Source organism: Coturnix japonica, chromosome 11 (genome assembly GCF_054131305.1).
Source record: "Coturnix japonica strain WE chromosome 11, WE-NBRP24, whole genome shotgun sequence".
Classification (NCBI taxonomy): Eukaryota; Metazoa; Chordata; class Aves; order Galliformes; family Phasianidae; genus Coturnix; species Coturnix japonica.
In genome coordinates, this window is record NC_140673.1 from 12,094,172 (window position 1) to 12,121,356 (window position 27,185).

General features: G+C 38.8%; 2 protein-coding genes across 9 annotated transcripts in view; both read left to right on the forward strand.

Annotated features, from left to right (window-relative positions):
• The first annotated feature begins 4,008 nt into the window (after positions 1-4,008).
• Positions 4,009-10,539, forward strand: EXTL2 (exostosin like glycosyltransferase 2). 6 transcript variants are annotated; one of them, XM_085512168.1, is made up of 5 exons: positions 4,009-4,143; positions 5,667-5,739; positions 6,528-6,955; positions 7,351-7,421; positions 8,000-10,539. In XM_085512168.1, the coding sequence occupies exons 2-5, from the start codon at positions 5,735-5,737 to the stop codon at positions 8,489-8,491; spliced, it is 996 nt and encodes a 331-aa protein (XP_085368294.1). In that variant the 5' UTR covers positions 4,009-4,143; positions 5,667-5,734; the 3' UTR covers positions 8,492-10,539. The 6 variants fall into 6 exon arrangements, with proteins under 6 accessions (XP_085368294.1, XP_085368296.1, XP_015725817.2 ...); XM_085512170.1 differs by having other exon boundaries at positions 4,013-4,143; positions 5,670-5,739; XM_015870331.2 differs by lacking the exon at positions 4,009-4,143 and adding an exon at positions 4,198-4,326.
• Positions 10,540-12,456: 1,917 nt separating this feature from the next.
• The window catches only part of CDC14A (cell division cycle 14A), a 46,582-nt gene continuing 31,853 nt past the window's right edge, over positions 12,457-27,185 (forward strand). For all 3 annotated transcript variants that reach the window (XM_015870324.3, XM_085512166.1, XM_015870327.3), the window contains exons 1-4: positions 12,457-12,847; positions 13,091-13,181; positions 20,949-21,024; positions 25,941-26,033. In XM_015870324.3, coding sequence (XP_015725810.2) covers positions 12,742-12,847; positions 13,091-13,181; positions 20,949-21,024; positions 25,941-26,033 — 366 coding nt within the window. In that variant the 5' untranslated portion in view covers positions 12,457-12,741. The remainder of the gene's footprint in view (positions 12,848-13,090; positions 13,182-20,948; positions 21,025-25,940; positions 26,034-27,185) is intronic.

Consider the following 27,185-nt stretch of genomic DNA (forward strand, 5'->3'; position numbering starts at 1 on the left):
AAATGTTTCAAATTTGGCAAATTCTTCTGAGAACACGGAACAGCCTATTGGACACGAGGTACTGCAGGGTAGCAATGGGAAAGCCATCACAGAAAGAACTAAAAAACCAAACAGGACCTATAGCAGGCAAAATTCTTCTTCCACAGCATTAAGGACTGCAAACACTGAAGTCAAGAGCTCCCAAAAGGCAGGAGTTGTTTGGAGTACCTGCATTTTCTTGTTTCCCAGCCTGAAACCATGTGAACCCCAAATTTCAGACTTCTCTAAACTATGAAGTGCAGCATCTCCTACTTCTGCAGATACATCAGGATCACTGTGACAGATCAGGCACCCTGAAAGCCAGAAGCCACTTATACAGCTTCTCCTGCACAGGATCTAAGTAACACTAAGCAGCAAAAATACCACAGAGAAAGCCATTTCCACCAGCCTATATTTTAACCTTTGGTCAGATTTATATACTGTTTTGAAGATGACTAATGCTAAAGAACTGTTCAATATCATTACATGTAACTGTGCCTGGGAACAGCATTTTCTTCTGCATGACAGCTGAGTGACATGTGCTCCCATTAGCTGCTCAGTGCTCATGCACATGTATGTACACACACATCCACATGTACATGCATCCATCAGTTAAAGGTGGCGTTATGAGACCACCTCGCAGCTCACACAGGAATCCACTCAGTCTTACAAGCACTGTCTGAACCAACCCAGCAAATAGGGTACTGTGGGATCTGACTGTCACCAGGTAAACATGCAGCACTATTAGGTGAAAGATGGAAAGCTTGCTAGGTATGGATCTGGCCAAATCACCAAGAAAATAAACGAAAAAAAAAGCAAGTAATAGTGAGAGATGTAAAACTATAAGTCTCTCTGGTGGTATTCCTTTAAATGCCTTGAAGCTGAATGCCAAACGCGATCCACCTCTGGTGTGCAATATTGCCACCGTGCGGCCACCCAGCTCTTTTGTAGCTTTTTGAAGGGAGACGACCTACAGGAAAGCTGCAGAGGTGGTATCATAACTTGAGCAAACTTTGTTCAAGGAAAAGAGATAACGGTAAGTGAGATTAATAAGATTCCATTTTCTGTCACTCCTTTACAAGATATTTTCACTTCTGTAAGCTTCCAGGAAGAGTTATGGGAACCTGTCTACTACGCTTCATTTCCATGGTGATCATTATCTTACTTCTTGTGGTAGGAGCTTTAACTGCTTTGCTCCCCAGTATCAAAGATAACAAATTACCAAAATTACCAAATTTTTAAATTACCTAACTTTAAAAGGAAATCAAAAACCCAAAGTTAACCTGCATTAGATTCATTTACTCTTATTAAGAGATCCTTCTGCAGAACAGGCTGCAGAACTTCCCTGAGCTGGAAACACAAGGTAACAAACAGGTCACGTTGCTTCTAGCAATATTTTTTATATGAAAGCTGTATACTTGTCCTTTCTATGAAAGAGAAAAGCTACCTTTTAGAGGTCCTCAACAAAAACAAAGGAGTAATTTACAAGTAAACAAAGAGGAACATAGGGAAAGAAAAGCAGAACTGTTAAACTCACCCAACAGTTGGCAGAGCTGCTCCAACTACACAGTACTCCAAGGAAACAACCTAGCTCAGAAAAGTTACCATTTTAGTGGCTGGCCCTTATATGAGCCCAGGGTAGCTCCACACTGGATCCACCCCTTCTGGTCAGGTGGGCAGCACAGGTGTAAACAATTTGCCTTTACTTGATGGGCCACCACACCTTCAGCAGGTGCTCAATCACCAGTCCAAGTCCTGACCTCACAGTTCCTTACAATGCTATAAAAAGGGGGTAGACCAAGTTGTGTTATGTGGTGAGTCTTTAAATTGTTATGTTGTGTTTTAGTTTGTTGGTTATGTTGGAGCATTTTGTATGATAGCATGTGATGGAAAGCAGTCTTAGAGTAAGTGCCTTATATTAGGAATAAGGAAAAGGCAACATCAAATGCATTTTGTTTTGCAACTCTGTCTGTTCTCTGTTTCCTTTGCCTGGTAAAGGCAGGTGGTTCAGTCTCTCCTATTAATATAATTTGAAGCCCACAGTGCATGCGTTTATTGAGGTTCTTTGTTAATTTAGACTTTAGCCATTCTGAAAACAATTGATTTAGTCTATTAATAAACTGTTGAAGGCTTATGCTGACTGCAAACATAGAGGCTTTAATGCATCTGGAGATGGAATCTAGGTATATCTTTTCTCTTTCAACAGACTGTTGTTTAAAAATTAAAGCTCGGATTTTTGCCACTGTGGTTCTTCATGTTGTGTGTTGCTAATGCAGTTTATTAAGTGTGCTTCTCTAGAACTCCCTAATAGGGTGGAGGTGGGTAAAATGTTTTGTACTGAGATCTTATTAATCTTATTTGCTAAAGAATGTTTTTTACCTTTTTAGTTGTACGTTTCACAAATTTGAAACTTTGAAGTTGCTTTGCTAAGTACACATTCTGTGTTTTCCAATATACATCTCTTGAGCTGCACTGCAGATGGTTGGAGGTTGCTGTGTTTCATTGTAGGCTAGTAAATAAACTGAATTTTAGCATAACTTTCTGTTAGTGTGAAGCTGTAGCTTTGCTTTAGCTTTGAAATCTGTTTTCTGATTCTGTTTTTGAGGAGGTATGATTTGGATCCTCAGAATCACTCGCTTGTTATAGAAATGTCATAGTTTGTCAAATGTTGCCTTACATGTTTTGCCCATGTATTTTAATCCTTTGATCAAACTTTATTTGTTTCCTGTTTTGGTTATGGATGACGATACGCTCATCAGTGCTCATGACCTTGCTTTTGCCTTTTCTGTTTGGCAGGTAATGTTTTCTATCTTAGCAGGCAGCATTTATTAGTTACAATTGAGATTAGTAGTACTATATTATAGTGATCTACCATTGCTTTCCTTAAATTAGATTTTAAAATGTGCAAAGCATGAATAGTAGAAATTGCAAAAAATTTCTTCTGTTACTTATACCTGTAGTTTTCAAACTTCTAATTTTTATATATGCATGTATTAGCTGCTGTTGAACTTATTTAAGTTATGAGCAACAGCAAAAGTATTTTCACTAAGAGTTGCCTGTACACTTGTTTTGACTGCCAAGTATACAGCTTCCCTGAGCAGAGATGTTTAGGAACTGTCTGGATGTGATTCTGAGTATCCATGCTTGAGCTTGTACCAGGTGACCTCTAGACATGCCTTTCAACATCAGTTATTTTGTGATTTGCATGGAGAAGATGAAAGCAAATTACAAAGGCACTGAGGATTTCTTGTTTGCAGTAAATGTGTTATGGAATAAGTTGTTTTCTAGGTTCCAGTTTCCTACTGGACAGATATATAGCTTGAAACAGAAAACCTTTTACAAGGAAGTTGGCCATTCCTAAGATGACCTTTATTTTCTGAAGAAAGTATGTTTCTAACAATCTTAAGATTCCTCTGCAGACAAACTCTGTGGAAGAATATCTTTGCAGATACTTTGTTCTTGGCATGTATAAGTATTGTTTGAGAAATGCTTGCATATGGGATAGTTATTTAAGTGTAGGTAACTTAGAGCTGTGATTTATTCTTGGATATTGAATTGATGGGATCTTGGAGTTTTGATACATCTGAGAGAGACTCGTGGAATCAAACTCTATAATCCAGAGATGGGTTATAAAGCAGGTATGTTTATTCCAGCGTTGCGCAGCGCCGGGTGCAATGGGGATAGCTCCTCCAAACTTGCACACCGACTTGTAAAATCGTGACACAGATATAGGTACATTTAATACATAGTCAATGATTTCTTAGACTTCTAATACATAGTCAATGGTTCTAGGAATTCTGATACATATTCAATAGCTCTTTAGTATACAGACCCTCTCGTCTTTAGCATACAGACCCCCTCTTGTTCTTATCAGGGGGAATGCAACTCCTCTTCTGGTCATCTGTGAGGTCTCGCTCCTTATCTCCATCCTCCCTGCTCTCTCAGGCCCCTTGTTTCTTTTACTTGTTACCTTTAAGTTTCCTTCACTTATTTCTATAAACTACCTTTAAGTTTCCTTTCCTTGTTTCTATAAACTACCTTTAACTATCCCCCTTTTAGCCCCCCCTTTATTCCGAATTCCAGCAGAGCATCTGTTTCCTGCTTCGCTGTCCAAGAGGAAATGGAGTGAGTATTATTTTATGTAATTTGTATCTTCAGTGTTGTTCCCCTACACGGCGTACAGCGGCAGGAAGAGCGGGCCGAACACCGGAAGCAAGCACGGCGCTGCTGCCGGCTGGTCCGTCCCTGTGTCGGCGGAGCGGCCGAGCTGCGGTGCGGGGCCCGGCCGTGTGTTGCGGGGCGCAGCGGGTAGGCACGGCTGCGGGCGGTGATGCTGCGGGCGGCTGCCAGGACAGGCTGTAGTGACGCTCTGGCAGCGAGGGTTGAAGCGCTGCACGTTGGTTTCCAAGTCTTGTTTTGCAGCGGTTTTGATCTGAAGGGGCGTTTCCCAGCGGCACTGTTTTGTTTTTCATTCTGCGGTGTGATTTTTGTAAATGAAGTGGCTAAACTGATCCAAGGGGCCTTCCGATAGAACGCACTGCAAAGCCATTAGGAACGTTTGGTACGGATGCAAAAGTAGCCGTTATATAGCACGATTCCTGCTTCTTATTAATATGCAATTGAGTAAGAATATACGGAAAACGAAAAGGCTTAATTGTTGCTGTTAAGAACGTTTAGATTCCCACCTGCCTCGTGCTTTTACACTCTTAGTGGTTAATCATCACATTAAGCACTGTAGGGCCGGATTGTGATGGGAGGCAATGAACTTAGAGATCATCTCTGTAACTCATAACAGAAGTATCCTGGGCCTCAGCAAAGAACAGCAGCTGCTGCCAGCTGTTCTGGGAGTCCAGCATGCCCAGATGTACTATAAGATGAAGCAACCAAAACCAGGGGTTAATATCAGAAGGTCTCAATGACTGCTGCAGCCTCATGAAATCAGGTAGTGGTAGAAGTGGAGCTCAGGTTCAGGAAGACATAAGTGTGCTGACTGACGGGCTGTGGGCATACATACATTATTATGTGGGCATTAACTATTATCAACTATTGCAAAATTCCACATTTTAAAAACTATTAACATAATTATTTTGCTAAGTTTTCATAGTACCTTTCTTAAATAAAAATATTCCCTTTCTTTGTTCAACTAGTATTAAGAAACTAAAATCTTCCCCAACAATTGAAGAAACAAATATGAGTTTATTGGGCTACTGCCCTGCATCATGTGTAATCCTTACTTTTCATATTTGTACTCATTCCCCATTCTGTTATCTCACATACCAGGTAGGAAAAACAGACTTAAGCCTGTAATGCACCGGGTGTATTACTGGTAGAGTCTGAAGGGGATGGGCCAGAAACAAAGCAATTGGGACTGCATGGCTTACTGCAGTAACCAAATGTTTATTTCCGTGGTTCCTGGGGAACAAAGTAATGTGTTGAGGTTCTTTTCTAAGCAACCAGTTTAGCTGTTTAGGAAAGATCATTGAAAGGCAGAGACAGTTATTTAGCTGAGCAAGAGGAAAAGGGGTTGTGTAATTACCGAGAACATTCACAGCAATCAGTAAGCAAAAAGAACATTAAAACGCCAAAAGATGCAGAGTAACATGGATGTTAGCTGCTTGTCTTCATTTGCAACTCCTTTTAATTTCCAGCAGACTATAAGATCAGAGAAAGTTGTCCTATAAAAACAGCAGGGAGGAAACAATCCCATCTGGCAACAATGAGGTAAGTTGTCTTTTTAAAAATGATATAATTCATATCAGACATTGTATGTGCACTGTAGAAAAAATGATCGAAACTTGTGAAGAAACACAATTTTTAATTGATGAGACTGTTCTGGTTTGCTTCATTTAAATAGAGTTCTGCAATGAATGCCTGAAAAAATGTTGTGGTAATGTGTGATATTTACAGGTGAGCAGCTGCTCAATAGTAGCTTAGAATATTTATCATGTATCATATTGCACACCAGCCACACAAGTAGGGAAAGAGGAATAGCTGTGGATGGCATCATTTGAGGTACAAACAGTGGGATGCAGTGACTGACAGGTCACTGAGGCCTCAAGAACTGGGATCACCTACGATACACTTTGTAGAAGAGGCTACCATTGTAGGAGCCACTTTGTAAAGTCTCCTGTGTAGATCCAAAAGCAGGAGGATCCACAAACCCCTGCCTGATACTGAGGTGACAAAAAGTGCCTCAGTAGCAGGCACTAAATCTCCCTTTTCTGCATAGCTTGCACAGTGCTGGACTCCCTGTTAAAGTGTTTTCTACTTTCAGGTGGATGGGTTTGGTGAGGTGTATGAATGTTCAGCCAAAAACACAGAGAAGTTACAGAGAAGTAACTGGCTAAAGTCCTAAAACTCTGCTCATATATATATATGTGTGTGTGTATATATACACACATCTGTAAGTGAGATTAATAAGTTTTCATTTTCTGTCATTATATATATATATATAGTGAGATCTGTAAGTGAGATTAATAAGTTTTCATTTTCTGTCACTTCTTTTCAAGGTATTTTCACTTCTGTAAGCTTCCAGGAAGAGTTATGGGAACCCGCCTACTACGCTTCACTTCCATGGTGATCATTATCTTACTTCTTGTGGCAGGAGCTTTAACTGCTTTGCTCCCCAGTATCAAAGATGACAAAGCACCTAACTTTAAAAGGGAATCAAACACCCAAAGTCAGCATGCATTAGATTCATTTACTCTTATTATGCAGACATATAACAGAACTGACTTACTGCTAAAGCTATTAAATCATTATCAAGCCATCCCCCATTTACATAAAGTAATTGTTGTGTGGAACAACATTGGAGAGAAGACACCAGAAGAAATGTGGAACTCCTTGGGTCCTCATCCCATTCCTGTTATTTTTAAAGCTCAGTCTGTAAATCGCATGAGGAACAGGCTGCAGAACTTCCCTGAGCTGGAAACACAAGGTAACGAGCAGGGCGTGTTGCTTCTAGCAATATATTTATATATAAAAGCTGTATACTTGTCCTTTCCATGAAGTTGTAAAACTGCTTTTTAGAGGTTCTTGGCAATATCAAGTGAGTTATTTACAGATAGACAAAGAGCAACGTAAAGAAAGAAGAGCAGAACTGTTAAACTCACCCAACTGTTGACAGAGCTCAACAACCTAGCTCTGAAATGTTATCATTTTAGTGGCTGGCCCTTATATGAGCCCAGTGTTTTAATGCATGTGGAGTTGGAATGTAAGAGTATCTTTTCTCTTATCACTCACTTGTTACAGAAATGTTATAGTTTGTCAAATATTGCCTCACATGTTGTGCCTGTGTATTTTAATCCTTGATCAAACTTTCTTTTTCTGTAGCTGTTTTGATGATGGATGATGATACGCTCATCAGTGCTCATGACCTTGCTTTTGCCTTTTCTGTTTGGCAGGTAATGTTTTCTATCTTAGCAGGCAGCATTTATGAGTTACAATTGAGATTAATGGTTTTAATTAGAAAGAGTAGTACTATATTGTAGTGACCTTCCATTGCTTTTCTTAAATTAGATTTTAAAATGCACAAAGCATTGAATAGTAGAAATTGCAAAAATTTTCTTCTACTTTACTTATAGTCTGTAGTTTTCTAACTTGTAATTCTTATACATGCATGTATTAGCTGCTAACTGTTGAACTTATTTAAGTTATGGGTATGTTTCAAAGCAACAGCAAAAGTATTTTCTCTAAGAGTTGCCTGTACACTCATTTTGACTGCCAAGTATACAGCTGCAAACTGAAGGTGGGTGTGGAATGAGGCAAGTTGCATCAGTTTTGTCAAACTATACTTAAATGTAGTGGTTCTGTAGGTGGAAGGAACATATCCCAGCAGTTCTGTTCTCTCTTTTCTGGCCATAAGTTTATGCTCTTCTCAATTAAATAAATAAATGACCATGTCTTTCATGAAAATATTTAACGTATTTTGATTTCACATTGTGCCTTTCATATGTTTGTTTTCAATTTCTTTTTCTTTCAGCAATTTCCAGAACGTATAGTGGGATTCATTCCTAGAAAGCACATTTCTACTCCTTCAGGTGTATACAGTTATGGCAGCTTTGAACTGCAGAACCCAGGATTTGGAAATGGAGATCATTATTCTATGGTTCTTATTGGTGCAGCGTTTTTTCATTGTAAGTATTTAGAAGACTTTCAAAAACAACCAGAAGCTGTTTATACTTTAATAGATGAAACTCAAAATTGTGATGATATTGCCATGAATTTTCTGGTAGCGAAGCACACTGGAAAGCCTTCAGGAGTGTTTGTGAAGCCTGTTGATATAAGAAATTTAGAAAAAGACACTAACAGTGGCTATTCTGGGATGTGGCACCGAGCGGAGCATTTGTTACAGAGATCATATTGTGTAAATAAATTGGTTAATATTTATGATGGCATGCCTTTAAAATATTCCAATATAATGATTTCCCAGTTTGGGTTTCCTAATTATGCCAATCACAAAAGTAAAGTGTAAACCAATGAATTTAAAGGGTCAGATGATAATATTCAGTGAATTGCACTGTATGCAAGGAGAGGAAAAAGATGTAATTACTGCATCTTGGCCATTGTTACTTGTAGCCTCTGAGTTTCTTTCATATGGCCTTTTGCTGTTACCCCTCCCACTCTTTCTAACCAATCAACAAGGTAAATTTTTAGAAAGTTTTAAATATGTTAATGTTTATTTGTAATAAAATCTTCATCTTCCCATAACCTGAAATGTGTTTACAGCTTGGCTACTTCTTCAGAAACATGCAGCCAAAAATGCACCCTTCAGTTTTCATAACCAGAAGTTTTTTTTATTATTGGTGTAACTAGCTAAATGAATCTAAGTGTGTTTTTATTGCACATTGAGATGCTTCCTTCCCTTGCTTCCCCTCTCCTTCTCCTCCACACATTTCCTAGTTTAACTGTAAAAGGGCTACAACAAACTGAGTGGGCGCCTAGATTCCTGTGCAAAAATCCTTTACATATGTCTGTAAGCTCTGTTTTCTGAGATGCTCTTGAAACTGCTATAAAGCAAACTAGAAGAAGAGTTCCCCGCTTTAATCTTAGTCCTATAACCATTGCCTACAGTATCTGCTGCTGCTGAGGTAGTGGGAAAACAATCTCTTTGATACAGGTTTTTCTCTTATTAATACTTTGCCTAGAGTTGCTGAAACATTGTATACAATTGCAATGTGGAACTTAGCAGTTGGAAATGAAAGAACACATGAATATATAAAATATGAAAATTATTTATGCAGTCAAATGAACAAGATTGCTTATCAATACTGTCTCTAGTGTTTAGTTTTCTTTTGCTATATTGTGTGTTACAAAATATGTTGTTACCAAACTGTGCTGGAGTAAATCTTTACGTCTAAGATGTCTTATTTACAATTGCTAATGAGATGACAGGTCTACTTTTTTGAAACCAGTCTTTCACATGCATGATTACTTGTTGTTTCCTTTTATCTCCGTTTTTGGCAGCTGTGACAACAGAATTAACATGTGCAATTAATGTGTAAAACAGAAAAATGTGTTTCAAGGTATAGTGATATGTGACAGGGCTGGACTATTATCAGTCTCTGAATTATGTGGCTCAATCTGTGGCAACAAACATCTGCTTTTAATAACTTCTGTTTTATTAGGAGCAGTGTTGACATGGGGGTAAAAAAACTTCACAGAAACTTTTGTGGTATGGATGAAAAGCAAACAAGGCAGAGATTTGTTCTTTGTATCAGACAGGAATCAAATCTGGCATCTGATTGAGGTTTTGTCTCACTTTACATCAGCTTTAACTTATTTTCAATACCAGTTCAAAAGTTGGTAATCAATAACAGCTCATGTCTACAATACAAACACCATCTACACAGATTGTGTATGATTACTTTATAATAAGCTACCTGAACAAAAAACATATTTGAGAAATGAGACATTCTTACACCTGTTTCTGGGTATGGACTCTTCCTGTTCCTGTCTGGAGAACAAAGAATTGCTTTACTCTATTGCTGTTAAAGAATTTATGCTCAGTCTTCCTAATATTTCTTTAAGATTTGGGGGGGGGGGGGGGGGGGGGGGAAGTACTTCATACACCAACAAAATCTGTTCAATTTTGTTGTAAACAGTGTAAAAAGTAAATTGTATTTACTGTGCTGTACTGATAAGTAAAATCCAAACAGAGCTATGAGGCTTCCAGAAGTGCAGCTTTACTAGTGGTAGCTTCCTGCATTTCATTCATTTATTGGCCAATGTCATTTCTGTTCTGTACAATATTGTCTGTTACATTTTCACAATTTTAGCTTTTTTTTTTTTTAACCTTTTAAAACATAAAGTGAACTGTCATCTTGGTGAAATCCAAACCCTGGACTTTTTGGTTTTTTTTTTTTTGAGGGAGAAGGGATCATCTGGGGCTTTTTGTTTTGGTTTATTTTTGTTATCTGCTTTTTAAGCAGGTAGTTCTTCTGTTTCAGTGAAGGAATAAATAGAACAGACTTGTATTATTCTGTCAATTCGTACACTTGTCAAATAAAATATATAAATAGATTTGTTCTGTATTTATTTCACATTGTTGACCAAGTTGTCATTGTTAAATGTCTGAAATAAGCTCTTAAGTTCCATACAGATAAGCAGAACCAAGAGTTCATTTAAAATAATAATAATTGCTGGTATATATGATGACTTAATTTAGGTAAGGCTTACATGTGACCATTAATAATGATAAAAATATTTAGAGGGGAAAAAAAAACAAAAACACTTGAAACAAGTTTAGGCTTAGGGAATTCAAAGATCACACTTCAGGTCTGGCTGTTATCCATTTTGCTTAGGAAGTAAAGAGGTTTCTTTGTTTTAAGGGCTGATAACTTTTCACAAGTAATGAAATTGTCCCTTGATGGTTTTTATAAGGGCCAGGATGTTATAAGTGGTAACTGGAATGTATACTTAAATCTTTTATTGGAAAAAAAAACAGTTTAATAAACTTACTGGGAAATACAATTGTCTGACTGCCAGAGGCTGCAGTCTGGAAATTGTTAAGGCTACAAGATTGCCTCAGTAGTTAAATTGCCACAAGGTGTCACTGTAGGCTCGATCAAATGTTAGAAATAGCACTAAGGAGTGATTATGTTGAAAAGTATGAGGTGAAAACATTCTGAAAGCGTTTTACAAGGTGTAGTCATACTATAAAAGCTAAGAGGAAATGCGAGAACTAAAAAAACCATAACTATTTAGTACATTTTCACAGGGGAGAAGAGAGAGATTAAATCTGTGCTTAAAATGCACCTTGTTAACTGTGCTTGCATGCAACTGAAGTAATATTTGTGGTCTAGACAAAAGTGTGTAAGCTATCTGCAAACAGTTTGTGATAGTGGGGCTTCAGTTGCAGCAGTGTTTGCATTGTAGATATACCATCCTAGCAACATGTATTTGCAAAGAATAGGCTTAACAAGCGCAGAACTATCTATCTAAAGATTCTAGATACTGGGTATGAAGCTTGTTATGCTGTTCTATCTTTCCTTCTATTGGTGAAGGTACCTTAATTAAAGCTCCTATGTACTGTCAACATGTAGCATGGCATGTGTGTAGAAGTGTATGCTGCACTGACCTGTAAGGGAAGTTTGAATAAAAGGGGTTCTAGAAAGGTATGGTTCTGAATCTGCTCCTTAGAGAATTTCTATCCTAAGACCTTGCTTCTGCAGCACGCAGAAGGTTGTGAACTGGCACTAACAGTCATTAATATTACAAAAAGATGGTGGCAATAACACAGACCTCGGGGCTGAGTAAAACTTTCTCTTACAACTTCTTATTAAGGTTTTTTGTCTTTTTTTCCCTTTGGGGAAAAGCAGCATGTGTTTTTCTTCTTAAAAGAGCAGCTCCCCTGCTCTGCTTTCTGCTGTTTGGGTGTGGGTTAGTGCTTGAGCTGTCTGTGGCATTTACAGGCTCTTTCTGAAGAGGTGGGTGGAGGAAAGGCATTTCTATGGAATGCTCTCTCTGCAATGGGCTCCGCTCATAGGCAGCAGAGTTGGGAAGGCAGTGTGTGATTGCTGAGCCTGGCTGTCCATCAGACAAGAAGAAGGAGAACGCCTACCGAGCCGCGACTTCGCAAACACGAGTCCCAGTTCGGGCTGTGAAGAAGGGGGTTCCTGTGACACTTCCCTTCTCCCCTTCCTGCACCGAGGCAGCTCTTGCCCGGCTCGCCATCTCGCCCACGTCCCCCTCACGCTGGGTAGACACCACCCCATCTCTGTCCCCCTCGGGCCGCTCCACAGAGCGCAGCCCCGGGCCGGGCCGTAGCAGAAAGTCGCACCCTGGGGCTCTGAACCGCTGGTCCGGCGTGAGGCTGGACGGGCTCCAACGAGACGCGGGCGGAGGGCGGGGCCGTGCCGGGCGAACCCGGGGCACCGAGGCGGAGGGCGGGGCCGGGGGGGCTGAGGGGGCCGCCCGCCCCTCTCGGCCCCGGCCGGCGGAGACAAAGGCTGGCGAACGCAGTCGCTAAAGCGCCGCCGGTTTCCTGGTAACCGGCCGCGGCCGCTTTATCCGGGGGCGGCTCCCGGCCGGCCGGGGTGGAGCCGAGGTCCCTGCGGGCAGCCGCCCGCCCGGCGGTTCGCCGCGTCCCGGCGCTGGCTGTGCCCCCCGCTGCAGTTCCTATGCGGGTGGCGTCGCTCCGAGCAGCGCGGCCCGCGGCGGGCGGTTCCTCTGGGCGGCGGGTCGCGTCCCTGCGAGCGCAACTCAGCGCTGCCCCGGAGCGCCATGAGCTCGGAGCCGCCCCGCGCCTCGCTGCTCCGCGCCCTGTTTAAGATGGAGCCGGCGGCGGCCGCCTCCGAAGTGCTGGGGGGAGCCTCCGAGTTCGTGAAAGGTGAGAGCGGGCCGGGCGTGCTCCGGCCGCGGGGGGGGCTGTGCTGCGGAGCCTCCTTCGGGTCCCCTCCTCGGCTGCCTCCATCGGCCCTTTCTGCTTTGCGGTTCTCATCAGCCGCCTGCCCCGCTGCCTCAGTCGTTCTTCCTGCGCTTCTTTCCGGCACCTGTTGCTCATGGGCCCCCAGGCGGCTCTCCGAGAGGCCCCGGGCCGCTCTGCGCAACGCGGCCCTTCGCTGTCTTTCAGATCGCCTCTACTTCGCCACTTTGAGGAATAAGCCCAAAAGTACGGTGAACACCCACTACTTCTGTACTGACGACGAACTGGTCTATGAGAAGTAAGTGTTAAACAGCTTTTTGGTTTAAATAAACGAATTTACAGTTCCTCCCGAGCTTCTTAAGTAACTTTAAATGGTGGCTGAGCAATTACGTTGTAGCTGAGCTAGGGCAGGGTATATGGGCTGTCAAGCTCCATTATAAATTGCAGAAGATCCCTTAAGACTATTTACATCTCATTAAATGGTGTTTTAAATAGAAGGTTGCTTAGTGTGACCGTATGTGAAATAACAGATCATTCTTCTGTTCTCTTGTAGCCAGACTATGAAGTGCTCAGCTTTCATGCAGAATTACGTGAATGCTAAACTTTGATTTGCCTTTGAATCACATCTCTAACTTTTTTCAAGGCTTTTAGATAGTGCTTCCTGTCGGCTGCTGTAGCTTTAAAACAGAAGAGAAAGTGTTCTGTGAAGTAACAGCTTCTAATGCCTGGAAGACACTGATAGAGCAGAAAGCCAACAGTTAATTCCATTGTGGGTGGAGTTCTACGAATGAAATGTGTACACAAAACAAATAAAGTAATAGCTCCATGCTGTAGTTACAAAGGCGTTGCTCTTGTTTATGTTCCCAGATAGCTGTTCCTGCCCAGTCTGCCACTTGACAGAGGGTTTGCACTACATGGTATTTCTAGTGGGACAAAAAGAAATCCTCTTATGTAAAACACAACTTTTTTTTCCCCCATGGACTAAAGAATATCAACTACATCCTATGCATGTGACTTCAGCGTTGCTTCTGTGAAGGCAAAAGGCAGTTTTTCTCAGTTTGTAGCTTATCTTCTATGCAGAGCTCACAGTTCTAGGTTGTGTCTTGGTGTTTGTTTTTTAAAACATTCATTTGAATCTTCCTTGTCTTCAGCTGTCTGTTTTCTAGTAGAGCTCTTGGTGATCCTTTCTCAGATCTTTTGACTTTTGTTATTTCCTGCTTGGGTTGGGAGTGTTTTCTGTAATAATCGTTGAAGCAAATGCAGTAGATGTGCTCCTTAATCCACATATCGGTTAACCATGCTCCAGGATGTAATACCAGATAAACATGATAAAGAGGTCTTTGCTTTCTTCTATTATCTTCTAGGGCATATTTAAGACTTTAAGCATGTAACTTGTAGTATACTTTGAGTCAACAGCTTGTAATCTACTGGGACCGTTTCTAAAGGTATCCTAGTTTTGATACAGTAACGGTGCTCATCCTGTTGTATTCTCAAAACAGTAAAACATAATATGTAGTAGAAACTAAGTGACAGTTGCCAGGCAGCATTATGTGTATCCTGTGTAATAACCTAGCTCTTCCGGATATGCAGTGCTAAATTCTCCATTGATATTTGCAGCATGGTGTATGTCTCTATTAGTATATGCAATATTTGATAGTAAAACCATGTCAACATTTTGTCTTTTTTCCTTTCACTTCATCTCTACAGGAGCTTGTATTCTCAGGGAAGTAAAAGCAGATGCTGACAGGGTTACTGCATTACATTTTTGAATATTGAAAAGCTAGCAGTGAAAAGAGAAATAAAATACAAGTCAGGTAGTGCTTAGGAAAATGCAGATTCTGCTTATTTTGGGTTCCTTTTGTGCTTCTCAGTGACCTAAATGTTTGTCTGCTGTATTTCACAGGCTGCACAGCAAAAAATAGGCCCTGACACCTGGGTGTGTCTCTAAGTAATAGTAGAATCCAACTTCCAACACCAACTTGGGACTCCTGACAGGTTTCTCAAAAATGTAGCCTTTCTGAGAAAGTGATTGGGGGTATTATTTTGATACTGAAATGGAGTGTGAAGGTAAACTTTGGAGTGTTGTACCCGAGAACAGTGTTTTCTAGAGACTTCATGTAAGGTGACCTACCTGTGCTGTTCTTCCTTATCAAAATTTCTTGGCTGCTTCTGCTTTGTAACTGAACTAGTTCAGTTGTCTGAGAGGAGGAGGATAGGAGATGTCTGTGCAGGCACAAAATTCTCAGCACCTGTGTGATACCTAAATACCTTTGCAGCACCACTATGTATTGCCTTAGTTTTGTTAAGATGTATCACACAGTGACTAGACAAAGGTACTTCATTGTGTATGGAACTAAGCTGCTTTTCTTTGGGCTGTTCTATCTTTAGTGATGATTCAAACTGTGAAGTAATGCAGGAATTAATTTAGCTGATTATAGTGGGGTCAGTTTGCTTTCTTGGAGGCAGTACATGATTTAAAAAGCTCATGAATGTGAGTATGGGGTTATTGGTCTGATTATAGAGAGCATATTAGTGGATCACATAGTACTTAGTGTCCTTCCTGTTGCACTCCGTTCTGTTTCTCTTCTCACCCTTGATGAGACATAAGGAAGTAACAGTCTAAATTAACAGTGTGCTCTGTTAAAGAGAAGTTCTCTAACACTAAATGTGATGGATCTGGAAGTTTAGGTCTGAATGCTTGCTGTTGTAGTGCATTGCATGATTTATCACCAGGTTATATCCAGAAAGTGATTATGTAATCTGGAGTATTTAGCCTTCGATTTTGAACTTGAAGTTGTCAACTGTTTTAACAAATTCATCAACTTCTTTAAACACTTACTTTGAAAAATGAGAAGGAAAGGACTTCAGTTTGCTTTGGAACATATCAAATGTGATCTGGTTGGGAGCTCACCAGTAGAACGGTCACAGTTTCAGTTGCGTATGCTGCAATGTAACCTGGAGCCTATTGCTGTAGAGAAGAGATGGCATGCAAATTTCCTGTTTGAATTTAGAATGAATTTGTGCAACTCTGGCTTCTTATAGCTTCCCTTCCTCCCTCCCCACCCAGTTGTTTTTGTTTCTGTAAGATTTTGTCAGTCTTTCTCTGAAAGTCTCTGAGGTCCCTCCTGAGTAAGTCTGCAGTACTACCCACAGGAGAATGCGGACTTGCAGAGTAGTGTATTGCAGGTAACTATTGCTTCAGGAAAACTGAGTTAATGAGAAATAATCCAGCTTGATGAGGACTGTCATTTGGCAAATAGACAAGCCTTGCCTTGGCATGATCTCAATCAGTGAGTTAGGCAATAATAAGAAGCTTTTTCTTCTCTAAGAATAGTGTCTTTCATGCTTTACCTTTCAGTAAATGGATCTGGGTTGGGAATATTACACTTGACTGGTTAACTTGACTGTCACATTTTTTCATCAAAATGATTTCTAACAACTTTTCCATTGTTGTGGAAATTCTTCAAGCAAAATTAAAAGTTAGTTAAAACTGGGAGTATCATCTTTTTTGGTGAATAGTAATGACAGTTCTCATAAACTGTGTTTTTACTTGCTCACTTGTAACTTCAGGTGGTTTTTTTTATAAACAGCTTTTGCAGATATCATCTTAAACTTAGCAAGCAGCAGCGAAAGTAAATAGTGTGATGTTGCCAGGGCATCCTATGTTTTACAGTGCAGCCTTCAAGCCATTGTTCCACAGCAGCCTTAATGTTAGCTATATATTTTCTTTTTTTGGCATTCAAGCAGAAACACAATAAAACTTAACACTGTGACTTCATTTAATGAGTATTCTTTGGACTTTGATTTGTAGGATATGTTTTCTGCATACACATATGTAATGCAGCTTCTCTTTCCATTGATATGAGTAAGGGTTCCCTTGTTTATTTGGCTGGTGTAAAATACTGCTTTTCTATGGCTATCCAATAATGGTACTTGCATAAGAAACCTGAACTTCACCATCCTTTTGTGGCTTATATCAGTTGAAAAGAAAAGAAAACCTTAGCCATGTTATAGCAAACAGAGCTGTCGCTTCACACAGAGAACAGGGAGTTCCTTGTTCACTTCCAGCCTTTGGAGAGTTGAAATTCACTATCAAATGACCAAGATCACTTAGTGAGTTCAAGTCCACAAAAACAGTGACAAAACCACATCACGTCTAAGAAACTTCCAAGCTCCCAGCTTTTATCAGTATGAATGTAAATATAGAGATAAATGCATGTTCATAATTATCAGTTTTATTAACAGCCATCCTTAAAAGTTGGATGTAACAGTACTGTGGCTTTTTTCTGTTTCATCTTAAAATAATTTTTTTTAAAAGTCACTACAAGTGAAGTCTTGTCACTACAACTGAAGGAGATCTGAAAAAAGGAGATGTGCTTTGGGATGCAGGGGTGGGAGAAAGAAGACCAGCTAGGTTAAGATTTTGTAGTGAATACGTGGATTGATACTTGTCTTTCATCTGGGAAATTTGTGGTGACACAACTTATGGTTTGAAGTGTTGTAAGTTTGAAGTTTGCTACCTGTTGTAGCCATTGACTGCTTCTGCAGTGGCTGGTTCTTGTATTGCTTAGCACTTGGATTGAGAGCCTGTGGAACCAACATCTGAACGTTCCAGTGATCCAGCCTAGGAAGTGGGCAGAGAAAAGCAGGTGGAAAATATTTTTCTTCTCTTTCTAATTGAGTTTACTGCTAATTTTTAACAGTAACCTAAGCAAGAAACTGGGTCTTTGTAACATATTTACAAATTATTTTAGCTTTGTATTTAGGGAACTGCATTTCAGCTGCTTTCTGCAGTTCTTATGGTTAATCTCTTGGCTCACGTAGCAGCAAACTGGGGGTGCTTCTGTTTTGTGCTAAAGAGGCTTTTATATAGGTTGTTAGTCTCCAACAAAGCAAGCTTCTTGTAGAGAAGTGTAGTTGCATTCCAATTCTTGTATATGTGCTCCAGAAAGAGACTGCACTAGCTATACTTTGCTCTTGTTTTAAAATTACTAATTCAAACATTGAATAAACTGCCATGCAAGTATCATCATCTCTGAGCATTTGTGCATGGTTAGAACTGACTTTGTGGATCTGTTCTATCTTGTTTTCTAGTATGGTAATTAGGGTTTGAGCAATGCTCGAGCTGCTGCTGTAAATACCTATTACTGAATGTGGAATGTGTACGTACCCTCATAGGCAGTGCAGCAGTAGCTCTAAAGTTATGCTGATCTGTCCTGAAAAAAAGAATCTTGAAATAAATCTTCAAATAAGAGCCTCCTATCCTCTCTCCTGTGTTTCTCTTGCTGTATCACAAAATTTATGAGAGAATGGTAGTGTAAAACTACTTCATTAGTACATCTGTCTGTGGGGGAAAGTTTGTGTACAGCTTCAGATTTCTGGGCCAAAGTAAAAGTAGTTCATTTTCTTTTTTGAAAGAGAACTTAGTGCCTTAGCCATAAACTTGTTGATTGTGATCTTAAAATGGATGTCATTGATTAATTTCAGAGACTACCTGTATATGTTATTCCTTCACTGGCCGTAATTGGGTTCCATCCATTACTTCCAGATATTAAAACTGTTTCTCGTTTACTGCTGTGCTAGGGTCAGCTGAATTGAAATACTTAGTGAAGTTATCTTCTTCATTCAGACAAGGTGCCCATGGCTTGATTTGACTCATGGCGCCTTCATGTGGCATTGCACAGAACTACATCAGAAACATCTGGAGCTTCTGTCCTGAAGGCTATGTATTCTTAGGCTACACCTGTTTAACATTTTTATTCCCTGGAATAAAGTACTTGCATGAAAGAGTAAATGAATGAACTGATCTGGGGCTGGCTGATCTAGGTAGGTGGAAGTTTCTGTGATACAAAGAAGCCAGTATCTGAGATTATAGGTAGGCTGTGAGAGCTGATGTGAAGGGTGGTTTGAGGAGTTGATTCTAAGCTGAAACCTGTGCTGCTGCTCCCAGGTAGCGTTATGATGGTATTTCTGAAGCAGAATATTTAAATATCTATTTCCACATAGTGGATTCAGGGGTTTTGCTGCTGTGAAGCTGGAGAAGCATAAAGATTGTGAGCTTCTGTGGGATGAAACTGTGTTTTCAGCACTGTACAAATGCTTACAAGAACATCTGGATATAATGAAAATCTATTATCTATGAAGGAATTGTAAATGAATGAATATTGGTTAACGGTGACTAAATGATGTAACCAGATTTCATTTCTTTGTGGTTTTTTTTGTTTGTTTTTGTTTTTGTTTTTGTTTTTTTTTTGTTTTTTGGGGTTTGTTTTTTTTTTTTTGTTTTTTCAATTTCTGTCTTTAAATTTTGCTGGTTAAGATTCTTAGTTTAGAGGCTGACTGGGTGTGTTGTTTCTCTTCATTGCTTATTTCCACCTCCCAATTTCCCATCTTCCACTTATATGTAGCTCTCAAAATTCTGTCCTTAAGCAAATCCACTGGCTGGCTCAGGATTAAGCGACTTGAATTCAAGGACAAAAACGGCCTCTTGCTCTATAAGTAATGGGCGTGGATAAGATTAAACTCTTCTGTTTAAACATGTCAGACGTATTCAGTTTTAAGGATAGAAATTGAAGAGTTTTGTAGTTCACTGACCTCAGTACAGAACCTCGTGCTGTTTGTCAGAGAACTCTTCTATTTGGAGAGCTGTGAAAGGCTTGTTTCTCTTGGCCCCATTTGAAGGGAACATTCAAGCTTAATTCAGTTTAAAGATAGAGTGGACAAAGTTGAAACTATTTATACATGCATCGCAACATTGTGTCAGTGAAGTCAATGGCTTCAAGTTTTGGCTTGTCTATACTGCCCCATAGCGTCCTGTGAAGGAAATAGGAGTTGCCAGTGGGTTTTAATTTTCATGCCTGCGTACGAGCAGTAAATCTTAAAATGCATTTTACATTATTAATTCACTTGTATGATGAAAAATATAGAAAGGTAATACTGGAACAAGAAGCGCAGCTTTGTTTTTATTTTGAGATGTTAGTGCTGCAGAGTGAGAACAGATGTTAACCAGCTGCCTATGGAGCTTTTCTAGATGCCGTCTTCACTGCAGTGAGCTTAGAGCTCCAGTTTTTAATTATTACTTGTAAATCATGCTTGTTCTTTTTTTTCCCATTTGATCTCTATTAAGAACGTAATGGGGAGTTTTGATTTTAAAATAGCTGTAACTGTTGACCTTATCTGGCAGCCTTATCTTAGAACAGGCAAGGAATTCTAAAAGTAAGTGACTGCATTATTGCCATTAAAGTCTTCAGTTGAGTTAGTTATGTTCTGTGAACTGACAAATACCATCATAGGAGTTGGACAGCTTAGTCTTTGACCCAGCTAATGAGCTACTGTATTTAAGCATTGTCATAATGTTTTGTGCTGCCAGGGATGAACGCATCTGTGCTATTATGTGATGGTTGTGAAGTAGATGATATTGACATTTCATCGGTGTGGCAGGCAGAGTGCTCCTTCTGGGCAGCAATTGGGCCAATACAACTCACTGTTCTTCACTGGACTTTGTTTTTTTATGTTTTTGTTTGAGAGAATGTGTGTATGAATGGGGTAATCATGAGGTAATAAGCTTTAGGTTTGGTGAGAGAGAGCACTGTGAATCCCTACTTTTTTTTGCAGTAATTCTCCTGTATGGGCTATTGCTGCTCTCTTTTATCCAGCAAGCAGCAATTACTGCCTCAAGGGGTATGTGAATGTTTAAGGAAAATCTAGAAGAGAGGAATGGGAGCAATGAGAAACATGAAATAAATGATAAATTCCTTAGTACTTTTCTTAGAAACTTGAGGACTGAAGGGGACAAAATGGGAAGCAGTAAAGCATTCTGTGTAAGGTGTGTTTGTCTATGGTATATAGTCTCTGGATTAATGGAAGATGGGATTTAGAAACACCAAACACCAAACCAAACAGACTTAAATTTCAGTTACTGCAGCAGCTGAAATAAAGGGTTTATGTGGTATTCTGTACATACTTCTTATTCAGCATTTGTTTTGCAGTTTTAGCTATCAGCAGTATGCATGTTGAAATTTACAAAGCTATTTTGCATAAATAACATTATTTTCTTTTCTTCAAGTTTCTATGCAGATTTCGGACCTTTAAATTTGGCCATGTTATACAGATATTGCTGTAAACTTAATAAGAAACTAAAGGTAAGCTTTGTTTTAAAAATATTCTTGTGCTTTCAATATAGAATTTTCAATTATATATTCTTGTGCTTTTGAACTCAGGTAAAACCTGTTTTCCATTTTGATAGTGATTATCAAGTACTTGCTAACTATAGATAATTGGCACTAACCTTAAGGCTCTTCTTTGCTCTGAATTCTCTTACCTCTGAAGAATGAAAAAATAAATAAAAATTAAAGTAAACCATCATTGTTTCTTAGCAGGTGAGGAACTAAAGGAGGGTTTCACATTCATAATCTTAGTTCGTTTTTTTTTACTTATTTAGTCTTTTTACTTCTTATACAAGGTGTGGAATACAGGTTGTCAGGAACAGGACAGAGACCAGCTGATCTGCTTGAGATTTAAGGAGGTGCTGTCTGTTATTGTTCCCAGAGGTTAATTCCAAATAAGTTAATTTTTAACTACTGAAACACAATAGAGAAGGGTAATCTGATAGTGCAACCAGTGGAAAATATGTGAATTCCAACAGCTAGAGCTTGAAATACCACCTGAGTAGCACAGAAACCATGGCATGAATAGATTCCAGTTTGCCTGATTAGCCCTGCCTTTGAGATGAGCCAGTAACTGCTAATGTAAACTTTGCTTCCCTAATACATAAAATACGTACTACACTGTATCTTAATTTAATTACTATCTTCAGTGGGTAAGCAGGATTGAAGGGGCTACATCCACAGGCTGAAGCATGCATCTGATATGTACTGTAGGTGCAACCGCTAAAGACTTCTGCTTAGCTTCACTAGTCAAGTTCACTAAGTGTGCTTTGCTAATGAAAAGCCTTTGCAAGAATTGTGGAACAGAAAATACATGCTGGGTGTGACAATTTTTTGTGTGGATATGGTATTGTAAAAGAAATTTCATGATTTGGAAGGCTTTTGTTAAAATTTATGTAATCGGAAGCAGGAGAAATGTGACTATAGGATCTCATTTTAAAATACAAACAAAATCCCACAAACTTCCTCTTCAAGTCTTTCAACTGCATCTATTTCTGTTTTGGTAGAGGGATGGAGCATGGAGGAGGCAGTGTTCTGTTCCCACCTTTCCTTTTTGGGGAGGCAGAAAGGAGGGAGAAATGCCTGATTTTAAGATGTACTACATGACAGTCCGACACTTTAAACTATTGTATCTTTATGCTGACTGACTTAAAAAGCTGTGAATAATTTTGTTCTGAAGAACTGAAGCGTTTATTCAATCATCATTTGTTGATGTTGTTGAAGGTAAAGCACTGAAGCTGCATTCTACTGAAAAACCTTACTGACCTTATGTTTGTGATGTGTTGCTGATTGCTATGGAGATGATACTGACTAGCTTAGATGATAGCAAGAAAAAATACTTGGCAGTGCATCTTCCTAGTTGTTCTTTGAATTCTGTTTGTAATTGCTTAGTCAAGAGTTTCCAATTAAGTTATGTTAATTTTTTTCATTAAAAAAAGTCTGGTTTCATGAAATGATTTAAAGTACTGTGTTCTGAGCATGTATAACCTTATGCAAACTTGATAAATGAAGAAGCAGGCATAATCAGAGAGGGAGATTTTCCTAGAGAAATAACTTGGTTTACCAAAGATGGAAAAGTGGTAAGGGAAGATTCTGGCAGGCCTTGAACAGAGGGACTGATATTTCTTATGTGCTGACTGTGTTGTGGTAATTGCTTCAGGACAGCAGGTCCTGAGGCAGATTGCACGTACTTCTTTTTAATACGTGATTTTCCATGGCTAGTCTGCAAGCATTGTATTCACTGTTATTTGAGTACGTTTGTGTATTTATTTTAGCAGTATTTGCATGGATCTAACTTTATTAAACACATTACAACAATTTCTTGTAGAACAATGCAAGTAAATCTCTCTTGGGATCTTCAAGAACCAAAATTTTTTATAAAATTAAAGTAATTTTAAAGTGGAAGAAATTATGTTCTGGAATCCTTTCATACGCCAATGAATTAGTTTTATTGCCTGAAACAAAACCTGCCACGCTTCTCTTATAGTTTCTGCTTTTATTAAAAAAGACTGTCTGAGTGAATTCCTCTGAGAAATATCTTGACAGGTACAGCTTTATTACATTTTTGTGTTCTACTGGAATTTTCTTATTGATAAAGATACATTTGGTATTTCACAGTGCATGCATTTTAATGTCTAAAAATAGTAAGGAGTGAGTTGCAGCAATATTACTATATCATCCTTAACTGTAGCTATTCAAGATATCTCACAGTGAGAGTCTCTTTTAATACATTTATGGTGCGTCTGATTTGGGCGGTATGGGAGGAAACTATCTCCGCATTCAGGTGGAGTTCTGGAGAAATCTCTTCACTTAAAAACAAAACAAACAAGCAAACAAAAGAAAAGACAAATGTCACAAAATATAACCTTAAAACCAAGTGTCCTTAATGCTTGCAATTAAACCTAGCTGGAAATAGACTTACCTCACGAAATTTGGTTGAAATGTCGGTATATTCCTTTTATCATTTGGCAGGTTAACACCGATACTTAAAGTGTAACCAAGTGAAGAATATGTGTTAGCATTAATAGAAATATTCCTGCATGCAGTAGTTCAGTTCAGCAACACTTGCCATGAAGTTTGATTTTCAGTAACTATTGGGTAAACAAAAATAGAGGCTGAGTGCATCCTGATGTAGTTTTCCTTTGCTTGCTATGCTATAATCCAGTAACTTGCACTTCAGTTCTGTGTTGAAGCTTTATTCAGAATTAAAAATAAAAAAATCATATAGTCGTGTAGCTCATTAAGATTAAACACTTGCCTTTTTGAAATTGAAGCAGTGATAATGCTCTACTTACATTGTTTTGGGAACATTTAAGGTGGGCTATCACTTTTTGCATCTCTAATACAGAAATATTTCAGAACTGGACTGACTTTATATATCTGTATGATAAAGAATTCTGCTCTGTAAAATAAAGTAGTATTTCAGGTGAACTGTAAACTGTTACTAAGAACTTTACTGTAAAATAAGCAGTAGTCAACAAGTTATAATTGAAGTTCTGTCACTGTTACGTAACTACTGAGATGTTATCCCACCCACGCGTCATGGGTGGAACTGCAGTCAGAGAACACTAAAATTAAAAAAGTGAAGAGGGGGAAGAAAGGAGAAATCTTTAAATTTTGACAAGTTTTAGTTAAAATTGAAAGATTCACTAATTAAATAACTACTTATGCTCCGTGTGTTTGTGTATACGGAGGGATGTTGCCATTGATCTCAAGACATGCCCTCTTCCAGTCAATAGTAATCACCCTTTTTGGCAACTGTAGCCTTATTTAGATGCATTCACTTGCATTAGTTCTCACAGCCTATGGAATTGAGATCAGCTTGTAATGTGCTGCTAAGAGTTGCTCTGGAAGACATTGTTTCTCTGGGGGTGGGAGTAAATACCTCACTGTGGTGCATACAGCAGTTTTCTCCTGGATTTCTGCTGTGTATGTTTTGGAGGTGCAAAATTTGATTCTGCTGTTAAAGCAGTTCCTAAAATTAAGTTCCTAAAATTAGTTACAAGAATAAGATGAGCTTTTTCTGTAAGTGAGATACAGTGGTAATAATTAAGTAACTAGAATACAATCCTATGGTTACTTTATCTCCTGCTCCCAAGTGTCATCTGTGCCAAGGGCAGGAAAAGAAAGTAAACTTAAACTGTTGAGTAGGAATTCAAGTACTGAACTTGGGTGACAGTAGCACTGGAGTAGAGGCAATTCCTATAAGGACTGCTTTGAAAGTAATGCTTTATTATTTCATTGTGTTGACCCACGACATCAGGGGTAGATGTCAGTGGTATGGCTGTAAGGGTGAATTTTCCAATCAATATTCTGTTACATTTTGTACCACTGTAACACCATAACATGAAGAGTGTCTCAATCGGCTCATCCATGTGAACTGGCTAGTGGTGGAGACTATGATAGAGAACAGTATTTTGTAGCTGAGAATTTTCTCTATCAGGTAGTGTTATTGTGCTCTTTGTCTGTTATTCCTGTTGAAATAAATAGGAGGCATCAATTTCAGAGCAGCCTGTGTAAAAATGTTGCACAATTTTTAAAAACAAAAATACTTTTCAAATATTTAGGTGCGAAACTGTTGATATGTTCCTCAAACAGTTATTGTACCACAGAAATCACCTGGAAAAAAACATGTGATAGTGTTGCAATATGTAATTAGAGTAGAAATTAATGAAGTAAGAAATATTTTAATAAAATTGAGAAGAAAAAAAAACCTGTCTAGTTTGGAATTTTTAAATGACTGTTTTGTCTTCAGCTTTAAATAGTTGCAGTTTGTCCTTATTGTTCTTGCACTCGTTGCAGTTGTTCTCAATAGCAGTTCTGTCCACAGAACTCTGACAGAGGCTTCTTTTCTTCCTACAGAATGAATTGCAAGACTTCCCAGTTTATTCTGTGCCTAACCTTTTTTTTTTTTTTTTTTTTCCCAAGCTTTTCACTTGCTGTCTTTTTTATAGACTCTTATTACTGAAGCTTTCAAAATATGTTGTCTGTCACCCTATATGCAGGCAGTGTAGAGGAAGATTGTTGTTTGCTTGGAGTTTTTCATAAAAAAAAAAAAAGTATATTGGTCTTAGAGTTTTGTACTGAAGGCTTTTAATGCATGGGAGAGTCTAACAATTGCAGTGCCTTTCCACATTATCCCTAAGCTGTTGTAACTAAACAGTTACATTAGGTTTTGATTGAACTGCATTTCTTTAGGATATTTTTGCACAGCAAAACTAATATATTTGCTCTGGAACGGCAACTGTTTCCATGTACTTTTATCTGTGATGTTAGAAGATTGTCTGTGGTATTAGTAACGTTTTTTCCTTTAATTTTAAGAAACTCTTATTTAATGTTAGTGTTGGAATGTACTGTCTGATTATTTATTTTCTTTTTTTTCCTTTTAACAGTATTTCAGTCTGTCAAGAAAGAAGATAGTTTACTACACCAGTTTTGACCAGCGGAAACGAGCAAATGCAGCTTTTTTAATAGGTGCATATGCTGTAAGTACTAATTGTCGCATGGATACTTCTAGCCTTACTTAAGAAATATTTATTGTGTAAATTAATGTCCCATGGGATGGCCCCTGAGGGAGGTAGGCAGGTTGTCATTTAATTCTTCTTTAAGCTGTCTTTGACAATTCTGCTGTTTGAGATTTAGACAAGTCTTGTCATTGACACGTAACTCCATTTACTTGCAGGAGGAGCAGTGTTAGGACGGAATGCGTGTTCCCCATAGGACACCGCTTCCTTGAATGTCAAAAAATTTGGTAGTCTGAATTTGAGCAAGTGGTTGAGCAGCTAAGGGGATAAGGACACATCCTGGCAGGGGTAGAAATCGGTCTAATGAAAATTGTGATGAGGAGTGCATAGCATATGTACCGTGAAGTGACTCTATAGATGGTACCACGTGGCACATTGTACATGAGCAGGGAGTCTTGTGTGTAGAACAAGGTAAACTAGTGTGCTGGTCTGCATGTCCCTTTAAGCCAGCTGAGTATATATTAAGCTGCTTATGTCTCGTAACTTCTGACATCTGCAAGTGATCTGCATGTGCATTTGATACCATTACTTTCCTGTCAAATGCTAGTAGGGTATTCTGCATATTTTCCAGTTGTTAGAAGATAAAATGCACTTAGAGTAATGCTTTACTAATGCACTGCTGTCAATGCAAAAACAGAGTCCATTAACTATAAACAATTTATTTGCACAGATTCACTTTTTAGTTCATCTCAATTTAATATAATATTGGAAAACAGTTTGTGCAAAGGTATCTGATATTATATAAAAATTACAGTGCAGAATTGTATCTGTGTGTATGTACTTAAAGACTTGCCAGAGTAGTGCAAGTTTGCTCACATAGTAGTTGATTATAATTCCAATAAGCTAATAAATGGGTATTCTAAAAAGTTATTTATTAACCATCTAATAGTCTGGTTCGTATGATTGCTGTGTTGTTGTTTTCAACCATAGAAGTTTGAATTCTGCAAACCATTTATACTTTTCCACCTTTGGGAAATGATATTTGCATTTTCAGAGCTTTGTTCAGTCATGTGCAGTAGTTGTACATCCTTGGGTTATATAATAGGAATATTTCTAATAATCTAATCAAACCTTCAGGGAAGGAATTACATACAGTTGGTGGTTTGATTATTT